At 43.9% G+C, this 27,871-nt stretch overlaps 1 protein-coding gene across 6 annotated transcripts in view; it reads right to left on the reverse strand.

Moving 5' to 3' along the window:
• Positions 1-27,871, reverse strand: part of PUM1 (pumilio RNA binding family member 1) — a 131,641-nt gene that overhangs the window by 53,145 nt on the left and 50,625 nt on the right. For 5 of the 6 annotated variants that reach the window (XM_019548024.1, XM_019548023.1, XM_019548022.1 and 2 more), the window contains exons 4-7: positions 19,631-19,739; positions 16,676-16,848; positions 14,130-14,296; positions 11,090-11,360 (exon numbers count right to left, since the gene is read on the reverse strand). In XM_019548024.1, the coding sequence (XP_019403569.1) occupies positions 11,090-11,360; positions 14,130-14,296; positions 16,676-16,848; positions 19,631-19,739 (720 nt within the window). The remainder of the gene's footprint in view (positions 1-11,089; positions 11,361-14,129; positions 14,297-16,675; positions 16,849-19,630; positions 19,740-27,871) is intronic. The other variant, XM_019548019.1, reaches the window with a different exon arrangement.

A 27,871-nucleotide genomic window follows, 5' to 3' on the forward strand; every position in this document is an offset into this window, starting at 1 on the left:
CATACATAGCCTCTGTGTAGTAACACAGAGATATACTGCCCTTTCTGTGGAGATCCATGAATCTATTACAATGACTACTTTAAATGGTTTGCAACTTGGGGCCAGAACGAATCGGAGGCAACAGGTAAATGTCCCACCTCCTGACATTCCCTCCATTTTCCCTCCATTTCTTTACACTCAAAATAGCTGCAAGGCTCAATTAAATTTTAGAAAAGCTCTGCAGCAGGAAGGGAGTTTTTCTGAGAACAATTCCAAAGTTTACTTCTATTATCCCTTCCTTCCCAAATGATCTTTCCAGGGTCATTCAGAGAATGGGTACCAGAAAGAGAGAAAGCATTGTATCCACAGCTGAAACAAAAGGATTTGCTGAAGTTTCAGAGTTCTTTTCCTTCTGTGGATAATAGGCTTACCCTGATCCTGACAAGTCACCACTTTTGATAAAGTTTTCATAAAAATTGGGAAGAGCACAATCAGTCTTACCCCAGGGAGAAATTCTCCTGTATTAGGCAAGAAAAGTTTCTTATCTTATGTATGCATGGCCAACTGAAGGAGAAAGCAACACAAAGCCTTCCATTAGCAGAGTGGCTCCTTTATCCAGAAATATTTTGCTGCTTGTAAGTCTAGTTGATAAACTGGTGACTAATCTATTTGCTTCCAGAAACAGTAATTAAAGTGCTCAGCAGCTTCCATGTGCATCAGAACTCAGGATGGGAGGAAGTAAATGACCTATCACAGTGGACAAATTTTCTAATCTTTTCCATTATTCCTTAGGGAGAGAATTTAACAATGAAAATGTTTATGCCTTTTGACTGAAAAGGCCACAGCTCTCCAGCCTGATAAGCCTAGCAGACTCTTCCAGAGTCTGTCTCTCACAGAGTACATTTACTACTTCAATATTCCATGTAGGAAAAGACAGATTTAAAATAAATACTTGGATGAAATCATTACTTCTACCATATAACCCAAACAAACAGCTAACAAGTAAAACTCATTCTGCTGTCTGTCCAGTTTAACATGTTATAAATCTGTAAGACATAGGTTTGAGTGCCTTTGGGAAGGAGTGGGGGGGGAGGGGAAGGGCGTGGCAGCAGAGAAAGGATCATCATAATTGAGTGTTTAAGCAAAAAGGACCAAGTCTCTCAAGTACAGCATTCTTAGTAGGGGTACACCAATAAAGATTTTCTTGGGTGATATCAACATGCTAGCTGCAACTCCAACTGCACTTTGGCCTTCCTGACTTCATCCATGTATGCCCAACCAATGCTCTTATACTCCTCCCTAGTTATTTGTCCAAGTTTCCACTTCTTCTGGGCTCCTTTTTGTGATTTGATTTCCTGAAGAGTTCCCTGTTAAGCCAAGCTGATCTTCTGCTGTATTTGCTAGTCTTCCTGCACATTGGGATGGTTTGTTTCTGTACTCTCAGTAAGACTTCTCTGAAGTACATACAGCCAGCTCCCCTGGACTCCTCTCTCCCCCCCCCCGCCCCAGACTGGCTTCCCATGAGTTCCCTGAGAGAGTCAAAGTCTGCTTTTCTGAAGTCCAAGATCTTTACTCTGCTGCTCACCATCCTTCCTTTCCTCAGGATCCTCAACTCAATCATCTTGTGGTCACTGCTGCTCAACTTGCCATCCACTACTATATTCCCCATCAATTCATCCCTGTTTGCGCGCAGCAGGTCAAGATCACCGCCCCTAGTTGGTCTCTCTAACACTTGCACCAGGAAGTTGTCCCCAACACTCTCCATACAGCCCGTGCACTGCTATATTGCCCTCCCAGAAGATTTCAGGCTGAGTGAAGTATCCCATGAGAACCAGGGCCTGTGATTGGGAAACCTGCGCTAGCTGTTTGAAGAAAGCCTCATCCAACACCTCCTTCTGGACTAGTAGTCTATAGCAGACACTGACTACATCACCCTTGTTGCTCTCCCCGCTGAACCTAACCCAGAGACTCTCAACAGGCCTATCCAGTTTCATACTGGAGCTATGAACAATCATATGGCTCTTGTACACAAAGTGCAGCTCCTCCTCCTCTTCTCCCTTGCCTGTCCTTTCTGAGCAGTTTGTGCTCATCCATGACAGTGCTTCAAGCCAAGTCTCTGTTATTCCAATCATATCATAGTTTTGTGATTGTGCGGGGACTTCCAATTTTTCCTGCTTATTTCCCAGGCTCCATGCATTTGTGTACAGGCACCTAAGGTATCTAGTTGATCGCCCCGATTTCTCAGGAAGTATGAGAACACCTCCCCTGCTGCTGCCCCCTCCTGCTTGCTCTTCCTCCAGGTCTCCCACTTCCCTACTTACCTCAAGGCGTTGGTCTTCACCTGCCAACAAACTTAGTTTAAAGCTCTCTTCACTAGGTTAGCAAGATTGATTGTGAAGATGCTCTTCTCTGTCAGGTGGATTCCATTACTTCCCAGCAATCCTTCTTGGAACACCATCCCATGGTCAAAGAAGCCAAAGCCCTGCTGGTGACACCACCTGCGCAGCCAGGTATTAATTTGCAGGATGCACCTGTTCCTGCCCAGGCCCTTTCCCTTGACTGGAAGGATTGAAGAGAACATGACCTGAGCCCCAGATCCCTTCACCCTTGCACCCAGAGTCCCATAATCACTTTTGACCCACTCAGCATCTCCCCGGCAATATCACTGGTGCCCACATGGATGAGCAACATGGGGTAATAGTCAAAGGGCCAGATGAGTCTCGGTACTGTGACATCTTCGATCCAGGCTTCGGAAAAGCAGCAGACTTCCCAAGACAACAGGACAGGTCGGCAGGCGGCTCCCTCCATCCCCCACATAAGGGAGTCTCCAACCACCACCACCTGTCACTTCTTGGTGGCGGGTGCCTCAATCCTTCCCACCTTGGTGAGGTCTGGCATATCCTCCTGCACCAATGGAACATGCTCCTCCTTCTCTGTTGTTGAGGCCGCATATCTGTCCTCAAGACAAATTGCTGCAGGTGGACGTGAAGATTTCTGGTTGCTGCCATGTCACAGGCTTCAAAGCTTCCACCCTCCTGAGAGTTCATGTCCTCTATCTTTTCTAGCACTGCCTCTGGCAGTTCTTCCTTCAGCCTCAGAGGTCTCTTCCAGCATCAAATCGATAACCTCTTCATGGCAGAAAATGCTTCAGAGCCTCATCACCTCCTCTTGCAGTTCTCTTGCCTGTTCCCCAAGAGACACCACCAGGAGGCATTGCTCACACCACAGTCACCCCCCCAACCTGACTGCCACTGGGAAGAACCTGCAAGCCACAGTCCCCACAACACAAAACTCAGACCCGGTGGAAGCCTCGATGGTGAGCAGCCCAGCCTGGACAGAAACTTCACAGGTTTGGTCTCCACTGCCCCAAGCAGAGGCAGCGGAAGCGGCTCTAGCACTGTAATATCCTCCAGCCTTTCCCTGGGTCTCTTCATCTGCCTTCCATCTCTTACTGCCCTTCTTCCAAACACACTTTCCCTAGCAAACTTGCCTGGAAGCTGGTCTGTTCCCTGGCCCCAACAGGTTCCTTTGTCCCTGCTTCCTCAACCAAGCTGAAAGGCTCTCCTCTTAAAAGCAAGGGGGAGGGAAAACTAATTTGTGAACTGGCCTGCAAAATGCTTACTCTGTTTGCAGCCTGTTCGCTGGCTCCCTGGCTTAGGGAATCTCCTTTTATACTTTGCTGGGCCTGGACTGGCTCCACCTCCTTGTTAAGGCTGGTCAGGCCCAGGCAGCAAATCAGTCAACCAGCAACACTCCCAGCTTCTGTAGATCTTAGCATGAAGAACAGGAAATACTGCACAACAGGACAATTGATCTAGTCTTGCCTGCAAATTTCCTTTAATAAAGTGTCCACAGATGTAGCTCACTCTAGAGACAAATAAATCATCCAGAATAGGTGAAAATCTACAAAGAAGGATTGTGATTTGCAGTCATTACGTGAAAGTTACTATGCTCTTTATTAGGAAAAAGTATTCTTTTTCCCCTCAAAGCATATTAAGCAAACTGTAAATTTTAAAAGGTGGATTTGAATCAACTCTGGAGTTACCTGATAATGCAGGGTTTTTCAACTGGGGGTACTTCTGATGTCCTCAGGGGGCACTCGCCAGTGGACACTGCTGCCAGCATGCTCACTGATTGGCCATGGGACCCCCCCCCCCCGGATGCTGATCGGCTGCTGGGGGACACCCCCTGCTTGTCTGGCCACCAGGGGACTCCTGCCTTCTTGACTGGCCACCGGCAGTACAATGACCCAAAAAGGTTGAAAACCCCTGTAATAATGCATTCCCCTGCTGCCAGTGACCTACCAGCTGCTGCCTGCCCCCACCAGCAAAATATGCTGATGCCCCCACTGGCATGGCACTGTAGACATTATTCAGAGAGGAATGTTTCAGGGAAGCACAGACATATTTTCCTACTGTGCACTGTACATGGGTGTTTACAGACACATAAGGAACAGGAGGATGGCAGCAAGAATTACAGCACTGGGCTTTAGAAGCAGAGGAAATGTTGCTTAAGAAGAATCTAATACAACTGTTTTCAAACTATGAAAAACTGTTGGGGCGGGGGGGGAGTGCAGCACAAGGGGGGGGACAGGCAAGGAGTTTGCAAGGAGCCAGCACCACTGCAGCCTTGCAGGGGGATGAGCCTGCAGCAGGCTCTCTTAGTGCGCCTCTGGGACCCCAGTGCAGCAGGCATACAGCCTAGAGCAAAAGTAGGGCCAAGGCAGAAGGTACTGGAACCTCAGCAGGTAGTGCCCACCAAGCCAAGCTGCAGCAGCTGCTAGGATGAGGAGTGCCCTGTGCCTGGCTGTGCTGTTCATCTGTGAGGGAGGAGAGGAACAAAAATCTGTAGCTCAAAGAAGAGCTCAGCTCAAAGTTTGAAAACTGCTGGTCTAACATGTTATAGGCCACCTACGAGTAGACAAAAGTACATTGTAGCTGATTTAAAAAAATAACTGTGGGGGGCTGCTGTTGATGCCTAGGAAGATGCAGCAGCTCTTACAACCTGTTTCCTCTGTATGATGTTGTAGGATTACAAATTAGCTAAAACACCCTACCTTTGACTCTGACTAGAGCAGGGTTAAAGCTGGAGAGGTTTTGCTACATTCAAATTACTACTGAATCATTCAGATACAACTGCTTCACCATAACAGCTTTTATCAGTCTCCTTTGGTAGTGATACATTTATTACCGCTGCCTATACTTTAAGGGAGGATGCGAGACAGCTGACACTAGAATGGTTGTGGGGGTGACCGGCTGGAGGTCTTGGAACAATATGGATTCAAAACATGAGTAAAGCAAGTGGTGAAGCTTTCAGGAAACTTGGTGGTAAGGTCAAATTAATACTCCTCAGGGAGAGGATCTGTCCCATTCCACCTATAAATCAGCCCCTTTGCACTTGTGGAGGTCTTTGGGGATGAAGGTTTACCATGTCACTGATGGCTGCAAGGGGTCTACACAGTGCTATGGAGGAAACTGCCTGCTGCTCTGTGTCTAGGGGTCTCTATAAGCCTTCAAAGCCTGTTGCATCCATTGTTCTGTTCAAGCCTCATCTAACCCGTTGGCACTCCAGCTGCTAAGACAAGAAAAACTGAGCTCAGGGAGCCAGTGAAGCCCCCACTGATAAAGAATTACTAAATGTACTGTGTTCATCCACAGGCTTTGAAGAACTATGCTCAAAACTCAAGGAGGGACATAAAAAAATCACAGAAAAAACCAGATAAATATCACAGTGTAAACCTGTTTTGACAGATTAATATTGCTTTTCATTCCATTTTTTCTTTTACAACTGAAATAAGCAAGATCTAAGAAGAAGTCATGCTGCAGCTATGAAAATATTTGTAAACATCTAAGACTAACCCACGAAGTGTCATAAACAACAGTAGTTTTCAACCTTTTTGTACCAGGACCCATTTGTAAACATTGATGGCCAGTCCCAACCCAGTAAACAGTTTACTTAGGTAGGAAAAGCAGCTGGCAGGGAAGAAACTATACCGTAATAAACAGGAGGAGAAGCATTTGAAATGGAAGAGCTTGCCCCTTACCGAGTTTTGGCAAGCTGTCAAGGGCCACATAGGTAGCCCTGCCCCTTGACAGGTACCCCACCCCCCGGTCACCATCTTGTGACCAGAAGTCCACCCCCAACTCCTGGCCTTGCCACCGTAAGTCCCTCCCCTTGCCCCAAAAGTATTCCTTTCAGCAAGGGGTTTGCCATCTCAGAATCAGAAAAATACCAAATTATATTCTAAAAAGTGAGCATCTACAACATTCATGAATTTGATTTCAAAAAATATTTTTGTCCTGATTTACATGCGTTTGTGTAGTGTATGGACAGGTGACTGCACAATAGCTTAAAATGAAGTCTTATTCTTGTATATTGTGGGGGGTGGGTATAGATTTGTGGGGGCTGTGGGTGTGTGGAAAGGGTGGATGAGGTTTGTGTATGGCAGTGCAAGGGGAGGTGTAGGTGCATGTGTATGGACAGGTGTGTGTGGGACTCACCCTATGAACACACACACACTCTGCCTCATACCTGCAGACACGCTTGCACATACACATACACACCCCTACCAGCGTGGTCCCATGTTCCGCGGTCCGGGGATGCAGCCAGGAGCCACCTGGTGCTGGAGCAGAGGCAAGAAAGTAAGAAATTGGCTGGGGGTGGGTAGGGCTGGGCTGCTCAAGCCTGCTGAGGGCTCCCTCTGGGTCCCATTGCCCCTGGCTCCAGCCAGCTTTAACAGGGAGCCAGGGTGAATAAATATTAATTTACTAAATTTTTTTTTAAGAGACTCTGCAGACTGAATAGAATGGCCTGGTGGGCCAGATCTGGCCCGCGGGCTGTATTTTGCCCGCCCCTGCTCTAAGGCACTGTGGCACCCTTGGTTGCAAATCATTGCTCACTTGCTGCTTTATACACAAGCTTCAGCACTCAGCCAATAGTTACGGATGTGAGAAGGTTAAAACAGGGCTCCACTGTTTTGCAATCTGCTTGGCATGCCAGGATCTCCAAGCATGCTTATTTCCCAGCAAAAAAGCAGAACTTACACTTAAAATACACACTGCAATTTTGACAGAAAGGTGCATGTTGTATGTGAGAAATAAGGTATACAGTCTTTTTATTGTTCTTAGGAAGTATTTGAAAAATGAGATTCTTCAGATACTTCCTTCAGGAAACAATTAAATATCTACCCTTATAAGGGAGCTAGACTGTACACAACAATAAAAACATCCATGCTGTGTGGTTTTTCAATTTTACTTAGAAATATGTTTACTCCAAATTATTGCAATTGGAGAACTCAGCAATTAGCAAATACACTAGGAAATTAGTGCAACTGGCAAATGATAGCAGCCTGAAATACTTTTGGAATAGACCCCAGTAAATTTGGCTGCTGGACTTACTGCAGTAAGTAAGTATCTACTCTGTCCTTTGGAGCCAAATGCATTGTGTTTTTTTATACTGAAATATGTTAAGAGGGAGGAGGTTACAACTAAGAGTTAAGCACTACAAGTAATGGAAGCCTTGCATTAATACAGCAGATCTATTTCTGTACCTCCTTCAGCTCCCAAATAAGACACGCACCTTGTTCTGTGCAAGCAAAATGTAGGGGGGGGCGGGTTCCAGCATTTTACCTGCCACAGCACAGACTGCCTATGGCTGAATGGAGCTGTGATGGAGACCACTTGTCAGTGTCATTCACCCTGCCCTTGCAGCTCCAAGCCAGAGGTTTAACCCTCTTGCAGCTGTCAGCCTGGGAGCCAAAAGCTGCTGCCAAATTGGCAGCAGCTATGAAAAGGTTAAAACTCTAGCTGTGGAGCTGCAGTGAAAGAGAATGAGTGATAACTGAAAAGTGGACTCCACCCCTGCTCCATGTGGACAGCTCCCAGCAGCCATTCTAGCATGCCCATACCTCCATCCCAGTGCAAAAATCCATTTCCTCGCTTAAGACGTGCTCTTCAATTTTGGATAACTAATTTTCATGAAAAGGGTGCATGGAGTACGAGATTAAATATAATATATATAGATCTTGTCTTCAAGTTCACTGTAGGTATAAGTAAAATGGTAAGGACATTATCCTAACATAATGCCGAAACATTTAGTTGCTTCTTCCCATGAGACTATTTTGGAAGCATTTATTTTCTAACAATATTATCTGAATCTGAAGATATGAGCCAAGTCTAACAGATACATTCAACATGCACCAGCTGCATTACTGAGTGCGACAGTACATCCTGCTATCTACTGAGATCAGTGAAGTTGAGGTGATACAGAATTGTAGAGCATGTAGGCCAGAAGCAGAAACAGTAAAGGACAATTACATTAAAAAATGGATATTTCTAGATCTGCTGCATGTAAGCATTATTTGCCTAGTCTATTTTTTTTATAATCATATCAGTCAAGTTTGCAGAACTAATATAGCCACAGGAGTTGCAGTGTAATTTGTTTCTTGCAGCAACAAACTTTTCAGCTAGATTCCAATTTCAGAATTTTTATTGCCAGTGGTTAAGTTCAAGAAGACAAACACCCAATTTCTAGAAACAAAGAATTCATAAGGTCGGCAGAAAAATAAAAAGTTCACTTTGAATTGTAAATTGTAAAAGTCTCATTTTCTATGAGAGACACAAAGGAAATTAAAGCATGAATTACACAGATGTTATATTTCTGCTGTCACCTCTCTGACCATAACAATGTTTTGGAAAGCAATTTCTTCTCATTAGCTCTACCTACAGGACCCTACTTCGAGCTAGATAAAAACTGCAAAAAGGTTTTCAAAAGGTTTCAGTTTCATCACATAGAAAAGAAAAAAAAAGTGGCAGCATATTGACAAAATCCTTCACACCAGAAAACACAACACAACAGTTTAAAAAGAAAAAAAGAAAACTTAGTTTGGCCATTTTCAATCTAGTGGAGTATAAATTAGTGAAATATTTGTTCTGCTTATCATCAACAGCACTTTGCTCTCACAAGCTCTCCAAAAACCAGTGAATAAAGGAGCTTGACCAACTAACCCACAATATAGTCAAGTTATTTATGTTTAAAAATAGCAAGAGCTACTGGAGTGGCCCTCCATATAAACATGGAACATTTCACTGGCATTTTACTACACGTAACAGGAGACTTGCTTTATGAACTGATGACCAGACATACAGGTTTTCCTCAATTTATGCAGTACATGCGTTCCCAGAGAATGGCACAAATTTCATTTGTATAAAGAAAACCTACTTTATAATGTAACAAATAGGGATAGGTTCCCATAGCAGTGCGGGAGGGGAGTGAGTGAGGCTGGGACTAGGGAAGGAGCGGGGGAGGGATGCACAAGGTAGCATAGCAGAGGGAACAGAGTGGCACTCACCCCAGCCACTGCTGCAGTGGCCCCAGGAGCAGCCAGTGCTAAGTGCTTGCAGCCGCTGAGCAGCACCGTGCTCCATCCATTCCCCCCAGGCCTGGGCTCTGCCGATCCCCACTCACCCCAGCTCTTGGGCGATGCCGCACCATGGTGCAGGCAGCTGGTGTTGGCTGCTCCCAGGGCCGCTGCAACAGGGGCAAGTGTGGACAAGCAGAGCCCTGGGAGGCACAGGGTGCGACACAGCTTGTCTACACTCAAGCTAGCCCGTTTCAGTGGCCCTGGAAGTGGCTGGCACCAGCTGTGGAGGGAACCATCAGTGGGTGTGTGGGGCGTGCCTCTTGCTGCTCTGCACCCCCCGGGGGGCTGTGGGCTTGGGGGCTGTGCTGGGCTCTTCTTGGGAGGCAAATGCCTCCGGATCCACGTGCGAGACAACAGGCTGCCGCAGCAGGCTTAGACCCATGACGGCACTGGGCTCTTCCCAGCACTCGGGGCAAGCCACACTGAGTGCCAGGAACAGCCCAGTGCCGCCACCAGCCCCAGCATGTAGCAGCAGCAGCAGCCTATTGCCCCACATGCAGATCTGGGGGCATGCGCCCCCCGAGAAGAGCCCAGCACACCCCCCTAGCCCACAGTCCTTCCGGTTGGTGCGGAGCAGCAAGAGGCACCCCACCTTCCACTGACTGCTCCCTCTGCAGCTGGCACCAGCTGTTCCCACTGCAGCAGGGACTAGGGTGAGTGCAGACAAGCTACACAGCATCCCGTGCCACCCCGGGCTCCTCTTATTCCCCCTCACCCCAGCCCCTGCTGCAGCAGCTCCAGGAGCAGCAGACACTAGCTGCCTGCACCAGGGCACAGCACAGCCCAGGAGCTGGGGTGAGCAGGGACAAGTGGGGCCCAGGGCAGGGGGACAGACGAAGCACAGTGCCATGGTCCTTTCCCCTCCCCACAGCAGACTTACCTGGTTGGGCCCAGGGGGGTGGAGGGGTGGTGCTATGCCGATCACGTAAAAGTGAATTTACCTCGCGTATAATGAATTATGGGTCTACAAATGTTCATCACATAACAGTGAATTTGCATATACAAAACCCACATTTAAAAACAAACAAACAAACAAACAAACAAAAATCAAGGAAACCTGTATTCTGTCCATGATGGACTGTCTTAGGCTGCCTGAAGGGAAGGCTGGTTGAGTACAATCTTGTAAGCTACGAGTTTTGGAGGGGGCACTTGAAGCAGGCAGAGTACCCAGGAATTTTCAGTGGATTCCGACCTCATTTTATCTTAAAGTCACAGCCAAGCTAAAGCAAGACACTTCAGACACACCCTTCTCCATTAACTCCATTATGATTTGGTACTGCAGAGATGGCAATACACCACTGCAATTTCTAAGCATAACAGTATTACTTTTGAATCCATTACTTTATCTTTGTTGATCTGCTAGTTAAAAGTAGCTTCACATGTCAGCTGTCTGAAGCTACAATAATTCAACAGCAGTACCTTTTTACCTATTTAATGACTGACTTTAAATGTCCTTAATACTGTTTTCCAGTCTGCTATATACCAGGAAGGCTTTCATCAGTTTAGCACAGTACTTGTATATAAGGTCTCTTGTTACTGAACAGTGTTCGGTGAATGAGTAGCCCCTCCACACAGGTAACAAAGATTACATGCTGCCTCTGGGACAAATCAGAAACAAGGAGTCAGCTGATTTGTCTACTGGAAGCTCTGGAGAAGGGAAAAGGAGGAGTTTGTGCGTGAATACTTTACCTGTTGTTGAGAATTGTAATCAAAGAGCCCCACAGTTGCTGCTGCTGAGTCCACTGGTACTTGAGTGCCAGAGTAATCAAACTGAAGAGGCTCCATGCCAACATGTTCCATTGGATCCAGAGGAACACTCTGTGACTCCATGTTGGAGAAATCTTCCACAGGCTTGGCACCATTAGTACTCGTCAGCTGGGCTAAGCCCTCCGATCCATTCTGATTTGGACCCAGAAGATCCACTTCGTTAGCAGAACTCGGACAGTTACCAGGTGTACGGCTACACAGAAAGAAAGATGCAAGTATGACTAAGGTACAGCTGGCCAAAACAATTCAGTAGTTATTTCCACTGTTAAATTAAGCACATTCCACGTATTCTACTAGAGTATTTCTTCTATGAGATTTTCTTCAAAGAACAATTAAACCAATAGGGTGGCATGATTATCTTATCTAAGGATAGATGGAAATAGCTTACTAGTGAAACCATCTATTTCTTAAAATTATATTTTCCAGTCCGAAAAGTTAAAAAGTCATTGTAATAATGCTGTCTTGTTTGCAGGTGAAAAATCATATAGTATTGCTATCTGTAGCACTGTACATGCCCTTGTAAAGCTACCAAAAGCAGATGAACAAACATGCACCCTGTCTAGCACCACGGGAGTGGTGCAAGGCTACAACCATGGCCTTGATCCAAGCAGACTTTTTCTCTAGTGCTATGTTTTGTAATGCCAGGTGTAATGTGTATAGTTATATGTACAGGGGGTCTCTCACTCCCTCCCAGCATCCCACAGTGCTGTACTCTAGGCCCCCGTCTCCCCCCACCTCCCCAAGGGGAGGGAAGGGAAAAGGGGCAGCAGCAAGTTTGCTTTGCCCACAGAGGATGATGAACCTCAAAGAACACAGCTGTCCCCAGAGCTGCAATTCTTCTTGCCCACCACCCCTCCAAAGGTGGTGGGCTGTTTTTGAGTCCATGGAGTACAAAAAATAAGTATTTAAAAGAGATGCAGAATGCACATTGGAGAAAAACAATCCAACATCTTCTTAGGGAAATGGAGATATAGGGCCTATATAACTTCTTAGACTTAATTACCCTAGCTTCATCTGAGAGCTGAATGCTAAGCTACTGGGATGTGGAGACCATCTGTGACAATTAACTGATTAGCAAGGAAAGGGGCAGGAACTAAAATTGACTGGAAACATTTTGGACAGTGTAGCTCCCTTCAGATGCCACACTTCTCTAAGAGCCAGAATTTAACAGGTGAATACTCAAAGATTTTCCCCCCACCCTGTAATGTGAATAAACAGCAGGAACAGTTCTCCAGAGGAATCAAAATAGCACAGACTCTTGGTAATGCCTTTTAGCAGAAACAAGTTAATGGAAGCATAGCACTATGCTTTGAAGGGTTTCCCCAGCATATTTTTTTAAAAGACAGTTGTTTTGTGAAATACGTATGTGGTTCCACTCCTGTTTTAAAAATCCCATCTTTAATATTTAGCTCAATTTCTAAATGCTTAAATCTTAAATGTTGGTCAGTCATAAGGAACCCAAGAGGGAAAACCCTAACATGACTACCCAAAACCTCTAAGATATGCCTACTGCCCTGAACATGTAACATAAAATGGGGGTTATTTTATCATCATCACCTTAAAGTCAGTTCCTCCAGAGGGTAAAAAGTCAATTTACATGTTATGATGGATTTTTAGGTTAGGAGAAACCAGTCATGAAAAAAAGCACTAGAAAATTACTACCGTTAGACTTTTTTAAAAGGTGTATATTCCCAGAGCCACTAAGCAATTATTCCAGTATTTAATGCTGTTGCTCTACAATTGCACCCCTTAAAATCTGTTTATAGATCCTGTCATGCTATTTTAATTGCTTCACGCAGCTTTGGACTAAAAGGTGAAGTAGTTCATCATAACTGCACAGCCAATGTTATATATTCATAAGTTAAAACAGATGATAAACTGGTATATGTCTCAGAGCTTCGAATTTTTTAAAGGAGTTTTCTTAGACTTTGAAATGACACCAAGTGCATAGGATGTCGTAGGATATGCATGTGTGCTTGCTGCTGCTGCATTCGCCGTACAAGTTGATGGCCAAGATCCAGGAAGTTTTCACCAAACCAAGAGAGAAAAAAAACTTTAAAAATTCAGACTACAGACTATAAACATCTAAGAACAGTTTTTTATGGGAAATAGTTGAAGTGACACAATCAATTTTAAACCAACGTGGTATATAATTAAAACAAAATATATATTATTACATACAACCACCCAATTTACTTGATTACAAGACAAGGTCCCATCTTCCCCCCATTTAACAAAAGAGTCCCTCCTCTTGGAATTGAATACTGGTGGCAAAGGAGGGGTTAGGCAGCTACTCCAGCTCCAGTTCTGGCCCCTACCCTGTGGAAAACCACGGTTGTTGCCTGCAACCCCTGCTTTTCCACCCTGCAGCCTCAGGCCCCTGGTCTGCACCCCACTCTCCCCCAACACTGCTTCTGCCCTCCTGCAGTCTCCCACTTCCCTGCTCCCCATCTGCAGCCTCTGTCATGGCCCTCCCCTATCTCTTTGCTCTGGCCCTAGCAGGCTGTCCCAAGCCATGGAGCACAGACAAAGCCTGCAGGAACAAGGGTCAGCAGAGAGGGGGAGGGTTAGGTAATGGGGCAAGTCGCTTGCTGTCCCCACCACCTCCCCACTACCACCCATCCCCCACTACACCCCCACCTCCCCTGAAACCTGTACCACTATTTCCCTGTTGCACAGAAATTAGGTAAATATGAGGGTGTATTTGTTTGCATTTATTAACACCCCCCCCAGCACAGAATTTGCCCTGCACAGATCAATGAATGGACAAGAACTGAAGTCATTCTCCATCTCCTGCATCTATGAGGATTCCCTGTTTGTACCTATTGATGTGCTGTCAACAAAAATAAATAGACCTGAGCAAACAGAGTCTTTTCTGGCACTTATTACAAGACTTGTTTTGCAGGATTTCCAAAGGTAAAAGTAATGCATTAATCTAATTCATAAGAGATCGTGTACATACCTGAAATCTTTAACATCTGGATCAATCCCATTTTGTACAGGCAAACCATTGGCCTTATCCATCACATCTCCTTCCTCCTTTAGATCGCCTAATTTATCTCCATCAAATGTACCCTTATTTTTCTTATCACCTTTATCATTTTCATCATTTTCTGCATCCCTTGGCCCCTGGACAAAACATACCCATTCATTTTAATATGCTCATTTAGTTTTCTTCAGAGATATTTAGCAGCAAGCTTAATCATGTTACATTAAATATGATACATCACATTAAAACAGCATTTTACTTGCAGCAACAGGTAACAGTAAAGATTACCATGACTGTAAAAGATAACAAAATTAGCATTTTCCTATTTTTTAAAAAGAAGCTGGACAAAATTGTGCATAACCTGTTTCCTATGCTTAGTGAGGCAAGGCAAACTTTCAAGGTGAGTGCCTAGTAGAAATAATGGGCAACATCTTCAAAAATACTTACAGCCCATTTTCAAAAATGACTTTGGTGTAACATTTTCATGCTTAAATATTTGCAAAACTAGCAATAGAGTCACGTGTGTGAAGACAAGGGCAGAGCTGGAACCGCACATTACAATTTTAAAAACAAGGACAGGGATATACGTGGGTATACTGCTGTCTGAACCGCTTTTCACTCTTACATTGACTAAACTTAACATTGTGGGTGTTCCTCTAATTTAGTTATAAAAGGCAAGAAATTAAGTCTAAATAGCCAGATGACATTAAAGAAAGCACTGATCATTTGCTGCCTTCTATTTCAAATGAGGGAAAGTATATTATGCATGACAGCAAAAATGCCAGAACACCATAGAATTAAATCAGTTTCTATTCTTCCTCATCATAAATGTAATTAGTGGATGAACTTTGTTACTTTTAAATACAAAATGCCTCATTAAAAACCACAAAACATTTCTGAAACCACCTTCCGATAAAAAAAATATTTTTGCTCATTAGTATCAGGCAGTCAACTAGGAAACACTAGTTATACAAGCAGACTTTGAGCCTAACCTTGTAACTTTTACTCATCCAAGTAACAGTTACATATCATACTACTAGCTTCATGACTGAGCCTTTTACTTTCAACCCATTTCACATTTTAAATATTACAACAATAGATACAGTGCATGTCATATAAAACATACCTGGGCAAGTTTCCTTTAAAAATGGAATACAAATTTAGCACCTGCACATTACGGATTTGGAATTGTATGGGTATGTTTTAAAATACTGAGATTTTACCACAAAATGCAATTCAAGACTTTTCAGCAATGTTGGATGGGCTAATGGCTTGTGTACTCACTATTTTTTTTAAAAACTGGTCAGAAACTAAGCCTCATTTCTTTCTTAATTGTAACTAGAGCTGAACAAATTTACCAGGTACCTACTAGGCAGGGGACAATTAAAGAAGATGGAAGTGCCTGCAGCAGGATGCAGGGGGTATGTCTGATGGCAACCTCAGGACAGTTACCTCAAGAAGTACATTCCCGGATATGAGATTTTAGTGCCTCCACATCATCACCATACCCAGACCCCTCCTATAATCAAGTCCAACTGGTAGGCATCTGATAGATTTAGTGATCTTACTTCTTAGCAGGTTCAGAGGCATGACTTCTTCCCATTGTAACAAGATAGAAAGGCATAACCAATCCTATCTTGATACAAGAACAAAGGTGTTAAATATCACGTTAAGCAGTGGTTATTCTGCTTCTGTGACCAGTGTTCTGCCCATTACATGCCTTGGGTAATTAAGAAAGGAGAGAGATACTATATCCGTTCCCCTCACTTTACGCTGTACATACACTCCTGGAAAACACTGCATAACCTGAATTTGCATCAAGGGAACCCACTTTACTATGTAACAGACAGGCATACGTTCCAAGACCTCGAGTATACTGACCCCCCAGAACCATTTCTACCACTTTTACAAGACAATTTTGGTACTCACACCAACAGGAAACAATACACACAAGCACAGGGCACTATCATAATGGGGATGGCAACTACAGAAACGCATGTTGCAGACAACAAGCTAGAAGCACAGACCTACATAGGAGACTATATTTTGATGCACGCTATTCCCACAATACACTGTACAAAGCAGCTGACTATGCGCTCCCACCACACCGACTGCACGGGAGTGAATTTACCTCACATATAACAAATTTTTGGTATAAAAAGGGTCATCGCAAAAGAGCAAATTCACACAGAACCTGCATAAAGCAAGTTAACTTGTACTGTCCTTGAAATAAATCCAACCATGTCAGTTTTGCTTTTGGCATTACTTTTGCTAGCCGAGAAAAAGAAGCTGACAACAACACGTTAAGACAATTACAGCCACAGATGTAACGTCCCAAAATAGCAAGGTTGTAGCAAGATCAGAAGATCCTGGCCACCTTGCTCCAGCTGCATTCCACAACATGTGGAATATCTGTCTTTAGGAAGGAATGGGGGAAAAAAATAGTAGATAACAGCAGAGGCACAGGCATGACAGAAAAAAGATCTCAGAAAATCCAAATTTCAGAATCAGATACTTACGAATCCTCCTTTTCTCAGACAAGAATCCCCAGGAGATGAGCTCAACACGTATTCTACCATGCTAACTCCAAGCCCTCCACTTTCTGACCGTGGCGACAGCACTGAGTTGACCTCACTATGAAAGCCTTGACCAGGTCTTCTCTGAACCATGATTGGCTGGGAAACAGAATGATCTGCAACAAAACACATGTATGGGTTTAAAATCTGATGATATGCAATTACTAAATTAAGCAAGCTATTAGAAAAAGATGGTAGGGGTTTTTTTTTTTAAGCGTCTGAAACGTAGGAAGTATACTTTAAGCAAATAAAATGCTGCCATTTTGACCCTGATGGTGTATTATAGGTATAACAGAAAAAGACTTTCTTGTTAGCAAACACCAGAAAATTATAGGCAGTTGTATGGGTTAAGTTGAATCCTTAAAGTTCTCCCTGTTAATTTAAACGTTCCAGTTAAACCTTGTTAAAATATGATCTAATTTACTTAATATGACAGCTTTCTGTCACAAGATTGACATTTCATTTCTAATGTAGTGAGGAAAATTCAACTAAGCTAATCTGCATCTCATACGGCCCTTACAGAAAATGTCACTGAAGATAGGTAAGCACTAAACTCTGATCAGGACCTTCAACTTCCACTGACTTCAAAAGTTATTAGTGGTGCTCAGTTGCTGGCACCCCATATCACTGAAAAAAGCTGAAATGGTTAGTTTTAGAAATACCCTTTTCAAAGCACGTTTTGATATATCCGCATCAAACAAACAGTAAGACTATGAAGGCTGCAAAAAAGTCAAGCACTGCAAGAATTAAGCTTCACTTTGTCTCTAGGCACCTAGGAATTAAAATACAGTACCTATCCATCTAAAATCCTAAGGGTGTTCTTGTGAGCTTGTGTTTGTTTTTTGAACTGATTAATTCTCTCCCAGAAGGCTGCAGTGTCTCCAAGTCATCAGCTATGTCATCTCTAGTAGGCACAAGCATCAACAATACCTCTCTACCTCTAGATATGATTGTGTGCACAGGGGTATTAACAGTAAGTAAAGAAAGAGGCAAAACTAGAGAAAAAGTGTTGGGAGTGTTTAAGCTCCCAAGTCACTTAAGATAAACTGACAGTCAACAGATTTCAGGTCTTATTTTTAGAAGTGCAACCAAAATGACTTAGGCAATTTCAAAACTGCTTACAACTCTCAGGCTCTTGCCTCAGCATGCTTACTCCCTAAACCAAAGAGTGTTTCAGTGGGTAAATAGTTGGCTTCAGAGCACTTCTGATGGTGCCCCTTTTGCAGTTTGAGCTCTGTGCAATCAGGAAAATTCATGAGACTCAGTAGGGCCTGGAGCAGGGGTGGGCAAAATGAGGCCCGCGGGCCACATGTGGCCCGCCAGAATATTCCATCTGGCCCATGGGGCCCCTAAAAATATTTAGAAAATTAATATTAATCTGCCCTTGACTGCCTGTCATGTAGCCCTCGATGGCTTGCCGAAACTCAGTAAGCAGCTCTCAGCCCAAAATGATTGCTCGCCCCTGGCCTGGAGGCATGGTTAGTACACAAGTACAATACAGCAAATAGAGAGAAAAAGGGTAGGACATTCTACTGAGTGCGTGCAAATGCTGTTTGAAGTTAATGACATAGTGAAATAATCTGAACACCTTTTACTTGCAGGCTGAAAAAAAAAGACCATTCCCAGGACCACACTCCTGACAAAGATCAGCTCCATTACGTATACCCCAAATCACTACAACACTTTAAAAAAAAATAAATAAATAAAAATTCTACTTTTTTTTTAAAAAACTGTTCACAAACCATCTCTTCCCTAATCTTGTTCCTTTACGTCTTTCTCCAAATTTAAGAAAATAATTCAACCAGAGGCAGGGAACAGGCATGGAAAATTTCAGTCACACTGATTTGTCAAAATAGTTTGCCTAAGTTTGTTAAAAGCTATAAGCAAACTAAAATAGAAAGTTTATAATAAATCTTAGGCAGCCCTAAAAATTGCTACTGCCCCAACCATGTTACAACAGTATGCCAGATATATGATTTATTACAGCAAATACATATTTAGCAAGCTACGGCACAGGTGTCAAACTCACTTGGGCTGGCAGTCCACATTCATACCATGGGACTTCTCATGTGTCAGACAACCCACCTCCAACAGTGGGGGAAGAGAGCCAGCATTAACCCATACATGCCGATTATTTACCTTGGTCAGCCAGCTTGGGGTGGGGGGAAATCCCCAACAGAGATCTCGACTGGATATTTGGTGTCAGGGCAACCAGCATGTACAAGGTTAGCTGCGTTACCATTTACCGCACCATGACCAAAAGGGGATCTCAACCCAGACATTCTGCAGTGGGATGATGGTGGGGTGTTAACCTCCCAAACACCAAACACCGGGGCTGTGACAGCTACAGGATTAATACTGACCCTGCTCACCCTGCCACAGAATTTCCAACCCCACAGACAGGATCTGATGGTGGGTCTTTTGGACCCCAAGAGGCCCCCAAGCCAGATAGGTCATTTCTACAATCTGGATCCAGCCCATAAACCATGCATTTAACTCTCCTGATGTAAGGTATTTTAATCATTCTGCTGTAAGGTATTGTAATTACTCGAGGCTGCTTTTAAGACTATCATGCACTGCCTATAATTCAAAATAACATGACCAGCAATAATTTCAATACACTTTCAATGCTACAAAATGTAACATGGATTTTAAATTGAGCTCTTTCAGGGTCTGCTTTACTTTACTTCTATTCATACTTCTGCAAGTTCTTCAGCTTTTTTTACCTCCATCTTAGTAGTTCATGAAGAACAGGCATGGATGGCTGTTTTGCACAGAAAAGGCTAGGTTTTTGATCGTCTGGAAGCTATGAAATTTAGAATCAGCCAATCTGCTGCAAAAGTTTATTACAGAAGTGTACATTCAACTCCAAGTAAGTTAGATGAATAAGTGTACTACCTGATGTTCCCCAAGCACTGTCTCTCCACTGATCTCCCAGAAATATCCCTTTTGGTCCATCCTTGCTGGAATCATCAGATTCCCAAAACTTCTTACCAGGCAACAGCTGCTGCAAATAAAAAACAAGCCTGTTTAAAACCAGCATAAAAATGGCAGTATAAGTTATACACACTTTCTTTCTAGCACAAAAAAAACAACCTGAATATTTATATGCTCCTAGCGTGAGAGCCATGAAGCAACTGTGACACCCTGTGGAAGCACAAAGCAACTCATAACCAAAAGAAGGGTTCTTTATTTGTCAATGCAAACACACAACAGAGGCAATCACAAGCTTCTATCCATGGAGAGCCACCTGTAACAGATAGATTAGTTTAAAAAACATGTTCTGGTCAAAATGTGTCATAATGATTCAGAAAAACCTCAGAATTAGCAGCTATCTATGAAAGAAAACACTGATTCATACAGAATCTACATTTATGACATGCAAATACAACAGTTTTTCTTAATCTTGTAAGGTGCACAACAGTCAGAGGTGCTCAGGGCTTTTAACTCCCATTGCCTTCCACAGGAGTTGAGAGCACTCAAAGCTTTGCAACATATTCATACACATTAATAAGAGTGAACAGTTTTGGGCCACTGAATCTACACAGCTTCATGTCTGAAAAGTATTTATTTTTTTCCTTTTTATTTAGTGGAAGCAAGACACAAAACCAGCCTCAGCTTAAATGAATTCCAGTGAGGTTGAGTGATGGCAAAAAAGGAGAGATTTAACTGTCCACCCTATATAGCAGATATTCCTGAAAATATCAATTCCAAATAAAAAACAAAACAACCCCTGACTTGTGGCACCTACAGATGGTTAAATGAATTTCAAATCCTTAGATGGTAACAGTAACAATCTCTAAATTAAATCCTCAACCTCAGTGCAAGGAAGAGAGAGAGAAACAATAGCACACCCATAGGAAGGTAAGTTTAGCTGCTGAATTCTGGATAGAATGAAAGGAACTGAAGTGATCCCAGTGATTTAGTTCAGATTCCTATAATATGAAACATCTTGGGACTAGTCATAGTGCCCTACACATTAAACATGCTAAACAGCTGAGTCTGTAAGGTCCAGCTGTAGATGAACTTTCAGATTACTAGACTGAAAAAAAGCAAGCATTAATGATTTATAAAAGAAGAGAACTGTATATTCTGGCCAGGGGGGTAAGAAGCAGTTACGAAAGTCCTAGTCAGTGCTTATTTTTTTTAACTTGAGGAAGTCCCATTCCATTCAGAAACATATAAAACAACATCTCTGCAACAGGACACAGCCCTAAATTCATGTATTTGGGTATCAAGAATAGTAGGTTAAACTAGAGACGTCAAACCAACAGCACCTAGGGCAGTTTCACCTAAAGGAGGCAGGAATTCAGTAAGCTGGGCAGAGCTGCTGCCAAGATCTCCAGTACAAAGCCACACTGGAAGGGGCACTTGGTGGGGTGAGGTGGGTGCAGGGTAAGCAATGGCTTCTGGCCACTGGAGATGGGTCCAGATCCAGCCCAAGAGGGGACTCTCACTCTGGATCTGGCTGGGGAGAGCAGCTGACAAACTAGTTTGACACACCTAGGTTAAACAAATGAGCACAAAACAGGTACTGCAAGGAAAGGAAAGTGATAGCAAATACTACCCTAGCCCATGAAAAGAAGCATTCCCCGAATCATAAAATTATGAGAGATAAAAGGTGAATTACATACAGTTATATAACTGGCAATGTTGTTGCTGGATATCTAACGGTACTGTGTTGGCACCATGGCAGTCAGATTATAAACTGTCTGATGAAAGGAGGTGGTGAATGACTAAGATCAATTATAGGAATTACATAATCTTTTCTTATGGTAAGAAAAAACAATGAAAGGGAATTGGCCCAAAAACATCTGAATGCTTTACCAGAGTGCCTGCACAAATAAAGGACAGACAAGCTGAAATGGTGTGATTAACAAACAAGACTACCGTTGTTATAGCCACAAACCTCCAGCTGCCTGCTTTAAAACCAGGAAAATTCAGAAATAGCAGAACACACACGACCCTACTTAACCAATGAACACATGCTCCACCTCATACGTGGTCCTAGCCAATCATGGGCATAAACTAATACATAAGGAGAGGCAAGCTCCAAAATACGGAAGGTCTAATCAGGGGACGACGTTCTCCGATTAGTGGTAATGCCAGAAATACGCTGGGCTCTAGATCTCAGAGAGGCCTACTATGCCTTGGGGACTTAAGAGAGGGGCAGCATTTGCCTTCAGGAGGATTAGTTTACTACACAGGACTCAGGATGGAAATATTCAGGTTAGGTATTATGCCATTCATCACAAAAAGACGTAAATATGAGCAAGTGTAGGAAGCAGAACCATCTCAACAAAATTGCAATTTCCTCTTTTTTTGAATCGCTTAGATAAACTCCCTTCCCCTTGTCCACCTTCCCCTTCAACCTCATCAGGCAATCAAAGGGATTCAATTTTTACAAAATGAGAAGTATGACTTTCCAAGAAAAGAAGAATATGCAGGTTGCAGTAGAGAAAAAACAATAACATAACCATATAGACCCACTATCTACTTCTATCATTACTGGGTATTAAAAATCAATGATCTATCCTACTCTTTAAAAAACGAGTTAAACTCTCTCACGCAAGTGAAATAGTTACACACAAGCTAGTAAGAAACCCATGGCACTCATTAGTCCTCATGCTTTGTGGTTATACATTACAAAATCAGAACCTAAGGGCTCCTCTCGGCAGAAGCAGAGAAAGATGGCCAAGTATTCTCTCACACTGACCTTTCCATACCAAGTCTGAAATTTCCAATCATAAAAGTACCAAACTTTAATTGCATCCTCCATTATTCCAATATACGAAGACTCCACCACCTCAGCTAGTGACCTTGCCTGCTATTTTTGTGTCTTGTTCACCTATTTAATTTTCTCAAGGTACTGCAATTCATTTTCAACCTTATTTTTAGGAGCAAGTCATTCCCCACCACTGCTCCAAAAATTTAATGATTCCCCAGTGAGAATACTAACACTAGTGGTGTTAGTCACCACCTCCATTGCTCACCTTCTTTCTTTAGATACAACAGAACTGAAGCATTTAGATCTGAAAAACAGTTTACTTTGTCTGCACCCTCAACTCCTGGAGCAGTTAAGTGTTATGTAAGGGTTTTCCCCTTCTGTCCTTTCATACTTCTGCCCTTACATCCAACTTCAGAGCAGCTGGGGCCCATGATACGCCAGCAACATCCCCTCTTCCCCCCTAACTTCTCTCTGCCCCTCTGTCCCACACAAATCACCATGAATAAGAGCAGAGGCAGGAAGCTGGGAGAGAGTAAGGAAGCCCAGAATATCCTGGTTGTAGCATCAGCAGCCAGAGCAGTGATGGGATAGATACCCAGGCAGGACCCCAGGCTGCAAATAAATCCTTTGTAAGCTGTATGCCGCCCATGGACCGTGAGTTGGACAGCTCTTCTCCGATTCAATTCCTAAGACAATCTGTGAAAGCTAAAGTTAGCAAGCGGGGTAGAAAACTGTTCTTCTAAAGCATGGGTGGGCACAATACGACCCATGGGCAGATCTCGCCTGACTGGATCAGACTCACAGCTGCCCCCAGAGCACTCTGCATGGGACCAAGCCCCTGCTGCTCCCCCTGGGGCTGCCTGCACCGTGCTTCTGCCCGCAAGGCACCTGCTGGCCCAGGACCCAACCAGCAAGCACAGCTTCCAGCAGGACTGTTTCGGGTGCTGCTCTGCTCCTTCCACCGTCAGTGAGAGCGACCAGGCTGAAGCTTCCCCCCCGCCCACCTTGAGCAGCACAACAGGGGCAGCACCAGGAGGAGGATCTACCACTGGAGGCAAGGGATGCAGAGCAGCACCCAGTCAGCCGTAGCTGCAGCCACACCAGGAACAGCCCTACCAAAAGCCATGCATGCTGGCTAGGGCCCCAGGGGGAGCTTCAGCTGGGGGGCTCTGCCCCAGTATATAGGGCTCTGGCTCCAGCTCCTAGCTGCCTTCCCCCCGCTCCTCCAGCCTGCGCAACGAGCAGTCATACTGCCGAGACGTCAGGACAAGTTCCCCCCCCCATGGGCTATAGTGCACACTCCCCCAAGAGCTGCCGCTCTGGAGACCAGCTGAATCAGCACCCAAGGTTAGCGCCTAAAATTATATTACTGGTGAATTTAGCTCTGGTCTCACTCTCGCCAGCAATCCAACTCATGGGAATTTCCCATAAAAGAAAAATTAATGTATAAGTCTATTATCCCATCCACTTTCAGACCGGGGTGGAAAGTGAAATGGACCTGCCAAAAACCATTACATAAAAATGAACCTTTGCTTATTTTCCAGGATGGTAGCTGAAAATGTGGATGAGGCTGAAGTGTTCTGTATAAGTCATACCCCTGTAAGGGAAAAGGAAGTGAGATAAGGCACGTAGTGGGGTTGCAGGAACAAGGAATAATTTTTTTTCAACGTTACATGATTTGTTCACAAGGAAAATGACCTCCTTTCATGAATACTGAATTAAGAAGATTTCTCCCTCTCACACCCAAAGTAACATGATGCATGATATCTGGACCAGTAAAAGGTCATTATTTCCATTTTTTTTAAAGGAATCTATTTGAAATATTGCAAGACGAGTCAGCAGAGTAACTGCACGTCTCAATGGAGGTGAGAGTTGTCTGCCAGACAGCTGTTATGTTTTTATATAATTTTTCAATGCAATTACTTTTAAAACTTCAAGATCCAAATTGCTTTAAACAGCCATAGTCCTAAAAATTTTCTTATCCTCTGAAAGAAATGAAATTTAGGCTTCACTATTATACAAATACCTTAGCAGATGAAATCAACAGCAGGAAAATAAGCAGTATCAGCATTTTTTCATTATTAAATTTTCAGAATTCAATGTTTCTTCCAGGTGGAATTTAAACATTGACAATTAAAAATTAGTGTCTTAATGCTGCATCTAGGGGTGCACCAATAGCAATTTTGGGGCCAATATCAACAGCTGATTTTAAGGATGTATACTGTCTGATACTAATCTGATTTCTGATAGAGCTGTGAGCAGCTGGTAAGTCTGTTGTGGTAGAAGGGAAGGGGCATGAGGGGGGCAGATCAATGCCCCCCATAGTGAGTGAGGGAGGGAGTGGGATGGGGGCTGAGGCAGGAGCTGCCCAGCCAGTGTGAGCCAGGGTGCGGGACAAAGCTGTCTCATCCAGGAGGCGGCTCACGCTGCTGCATGCACCCAGGAAGGGCTGGGGGGGGAGGATATGTGCCTCCGAGATCTGCCGGGGGGGGCAGAGGGAGGGGGACAGACACTGCAGCTGTGGGCTGGGGTTGCACCAAACTCTTCCTGGCACGTGGTGGGAGGAAGGCTAGGCAGGGGGGATACACTCGGGACAGTGGTGGTGCTGGGAGGGAGGGCTACGGTGAAATTTGGAGTTGCTGCAACCCCCCCTGCCCCATAGCCCCTCTCCCAGTGTCACTGCTGCCTGCCCCAAGTGCAGCCCAGCACAGCCTCCCGCTGGGAAGAACCTAGCACCACCCTGGCCCCAGCTCACAGCTGCAGCCCCTCCCCCTCCACAGATGCAGGGGCATGCCCCCACCATGCTCTCCCAGGGTACACACAATGATAGGAGCCGCCCCCCAGCCCTGTGCCCCCTGGGGACAAGCTGCAGATCCATCCTGCGCCCCACCTAGGCAGTGCCTGCCCCACTCCCTCCCTCACCACAGGGGGCATTGATCTGCACCCCCACGCCTCCTCCCTCCCCCACCCCTTCCTCCGCAAGAGACTTATGAGCTGCAGTTAGTTCTCCAAGCTGCCGGGCTATGCTCCTCCTTGCCTGCGTGCTGTGCGTGCAGCACGGGCATTTATCAGTCAAATTAATCAGCCACGTCAGGCTAATTTCTCATGCAATCAATTTTCTTTATATCGGTGCTGAGCCAATATTGGACCAAGTCATCGGTGAACCTCCAGTTGCATCTGATATTTTAACATGTGAAAAAAACAGTTTTCAATAAAAGCTCTTCCGATTGTTATTTTAATTCTTTCCAATTTTGTAAAACACCCTTACAACTTCCAATTATGCACTGTGAATCATCATGCGTATGAATTTTGTTTTCTGTATAAATGCATAAACGCTTTGCCATAATTCTCTGATTAAACAAGAGAGGTAAAGGGGAATCTCACAGAAAATTTGACATTTAAAAATGTATCCTGAAGAGCTTGGGTATTTTAAAATTCTTTAACTGAACCACAAGCCAGAGGTGATAAAATTCTGCTAAACACCATGCTACTCTCCCTTACTACACTTAACTCTGCCCTACTGTTAATTTTGCATGTCATTTTGTGAAGGCACAACAGCAGCTCTACGTTCAAAGTTTTCTAGTGATGACAGAGAAAGAAAATGTCAAATTATCTTGTCCTGCTTACACATGGAGTATTATACTATCTTTATTCAACCGCAGTAAAATCCTTAGAAGACAGAGCTTAACAGCTTGATGATGACTGTTTAACAAATCCTGTCTCTTAAGCTATTAAGAGCTGTTCTGCTCAAACATAAAAGCTTTACAACAGACGCAGCAATTAGCAAAGCATAAAATTATGAAACAGGTTTCTAGCATAAGGATCATTCAGTAAATGCTCCATACGGTGTGTGTGTGAGGGGGGGGCAGTTTCTTAAAGGAAAACTAGAAATCTGAAGAAGAAAATCTATGAAAATCTACATTTTAAAATGTAAGCTAAGATGGGCCTGAATCTTGCATAGAAACAAATTCCCATGTTGAGGAACAAAATTGTTTTACTGCACTCTATTCCAACAGAGTCATAGAAAACGTTACTCAAGTACATTAATACTGACAGTAGGAAAAGTTAAGAGGAAAAAGAATTTCTTCACTGTAACTCTAAAATGTGACAGCACAAAACACACTGTTTCCAGATATTAAAAAAGGCAATTTAGAAACATGTGATACAGTGATATAAGAGCCTAGCTTCCATAGAGACAGGACTATAAACTCAATCAAATCAGTAAGTAACTGATTTAGACATTTAACAATAAATTAGGCACACGCTGTAAAAGAAGATAGCAATACTGGCTGTGACAGTAACAGCAGCCTGAGAACTCAGTATAACTGTAAATAGATGTGTTGCTCTTATATAGTTATCTTTGCTTTTTAAAAGTCACTTGCACTGAACTGCAGGTTCATAATTTTACAGAGTAAGAAACTGCCTTAGATTGCAAGCTCTAAGGGGCAAGATACACAATTGTAGCAGCGGTATTACTTGGTGCATGTAAAGCACCTTAGAGAAAGGAACACAACATGCTACACAACTAAATGAAAGTCTCTTATATCTAAGGACCTACCGAATTTGAGGCAACTGCCCTGCTGATTTTGCAGGTAGATTGAGGGACCCAGCAACTATTTTGTGGGCAGAGCACAGTGGACTCCCCTCCCCCAGCCAATGCCTCTGAATGACCAAGGGGCCCCAGTGGCCCTGTCTCTTCCCATTGATTGGATGCGAGGGCTGCCCATCATGCGGCCCTGCCCCACTATACCAACTGATGGAGAGGGGTGGGGCCACGTGACAGGCAGCCCTTGCAGCCACTCAGTAGCAAGGCCAGCAGCCATCCTGTCGGCAGCCCTATAAGCAGGAAGTCCCCTATCCCCCTTCCCCATTCTGGCAGGCTGCCACAACCACCCTGAGAACTGCTGGCTCTCTCTGGGGGGGCCCACATTTTGTTTTCAGTAAGTTCTCTTTTTTTTTTCACCCTCTCCTGCAGGTTTCATAGGCACTGCCCATCTTTGTGGGCAATGCCCGATTTCATAAAATTGCAATTTTGGTAGGTCCCAACCTATATCCAAGGTGTCTATCACCACTGTATCTATGAACTGAAAAGAAATAGCATAAAAAAAAAAATGATGTAGTTGCAGCCATCTCATACTGGGCCATTAGTGTAGGGGAGCAACGGAAAGTTATTACAGAAAGAATGTTTCATGAAAAGGCGAGTCTTGCAATTTTATATAAATATACTTATAAAATAATAATAAAATAATCTTAATTTTGGCAAGAAGTTCTACAACCAAGAATTGTAGTGCTGGAAATACTCTTGATTGTTCACATGGCAGAATCTTATTTGGGCCTTCTTCAGCTGCATTGATGGGTCAGAAATAGTGAGAGAGAACAGCTACTGTTGCTTAAAAGCCTTACATCTGTGG

Source organism: Crocodylus porosus, unplaced genomic scaffold (genome assembly GCF_001723895.1).
Source record: "Crocodylus porosus isolate Cpor-Errol unplaced genomic scaffold, CroPor_comp1, whole genome shotgun sequence".
Taxonomy (NCBI): domain Eukaryota; kingdom Metazoa; phylum Chordata; order Crocodylia; family Crocodylidae; genus Crocodylus; species Crocodylus porosus.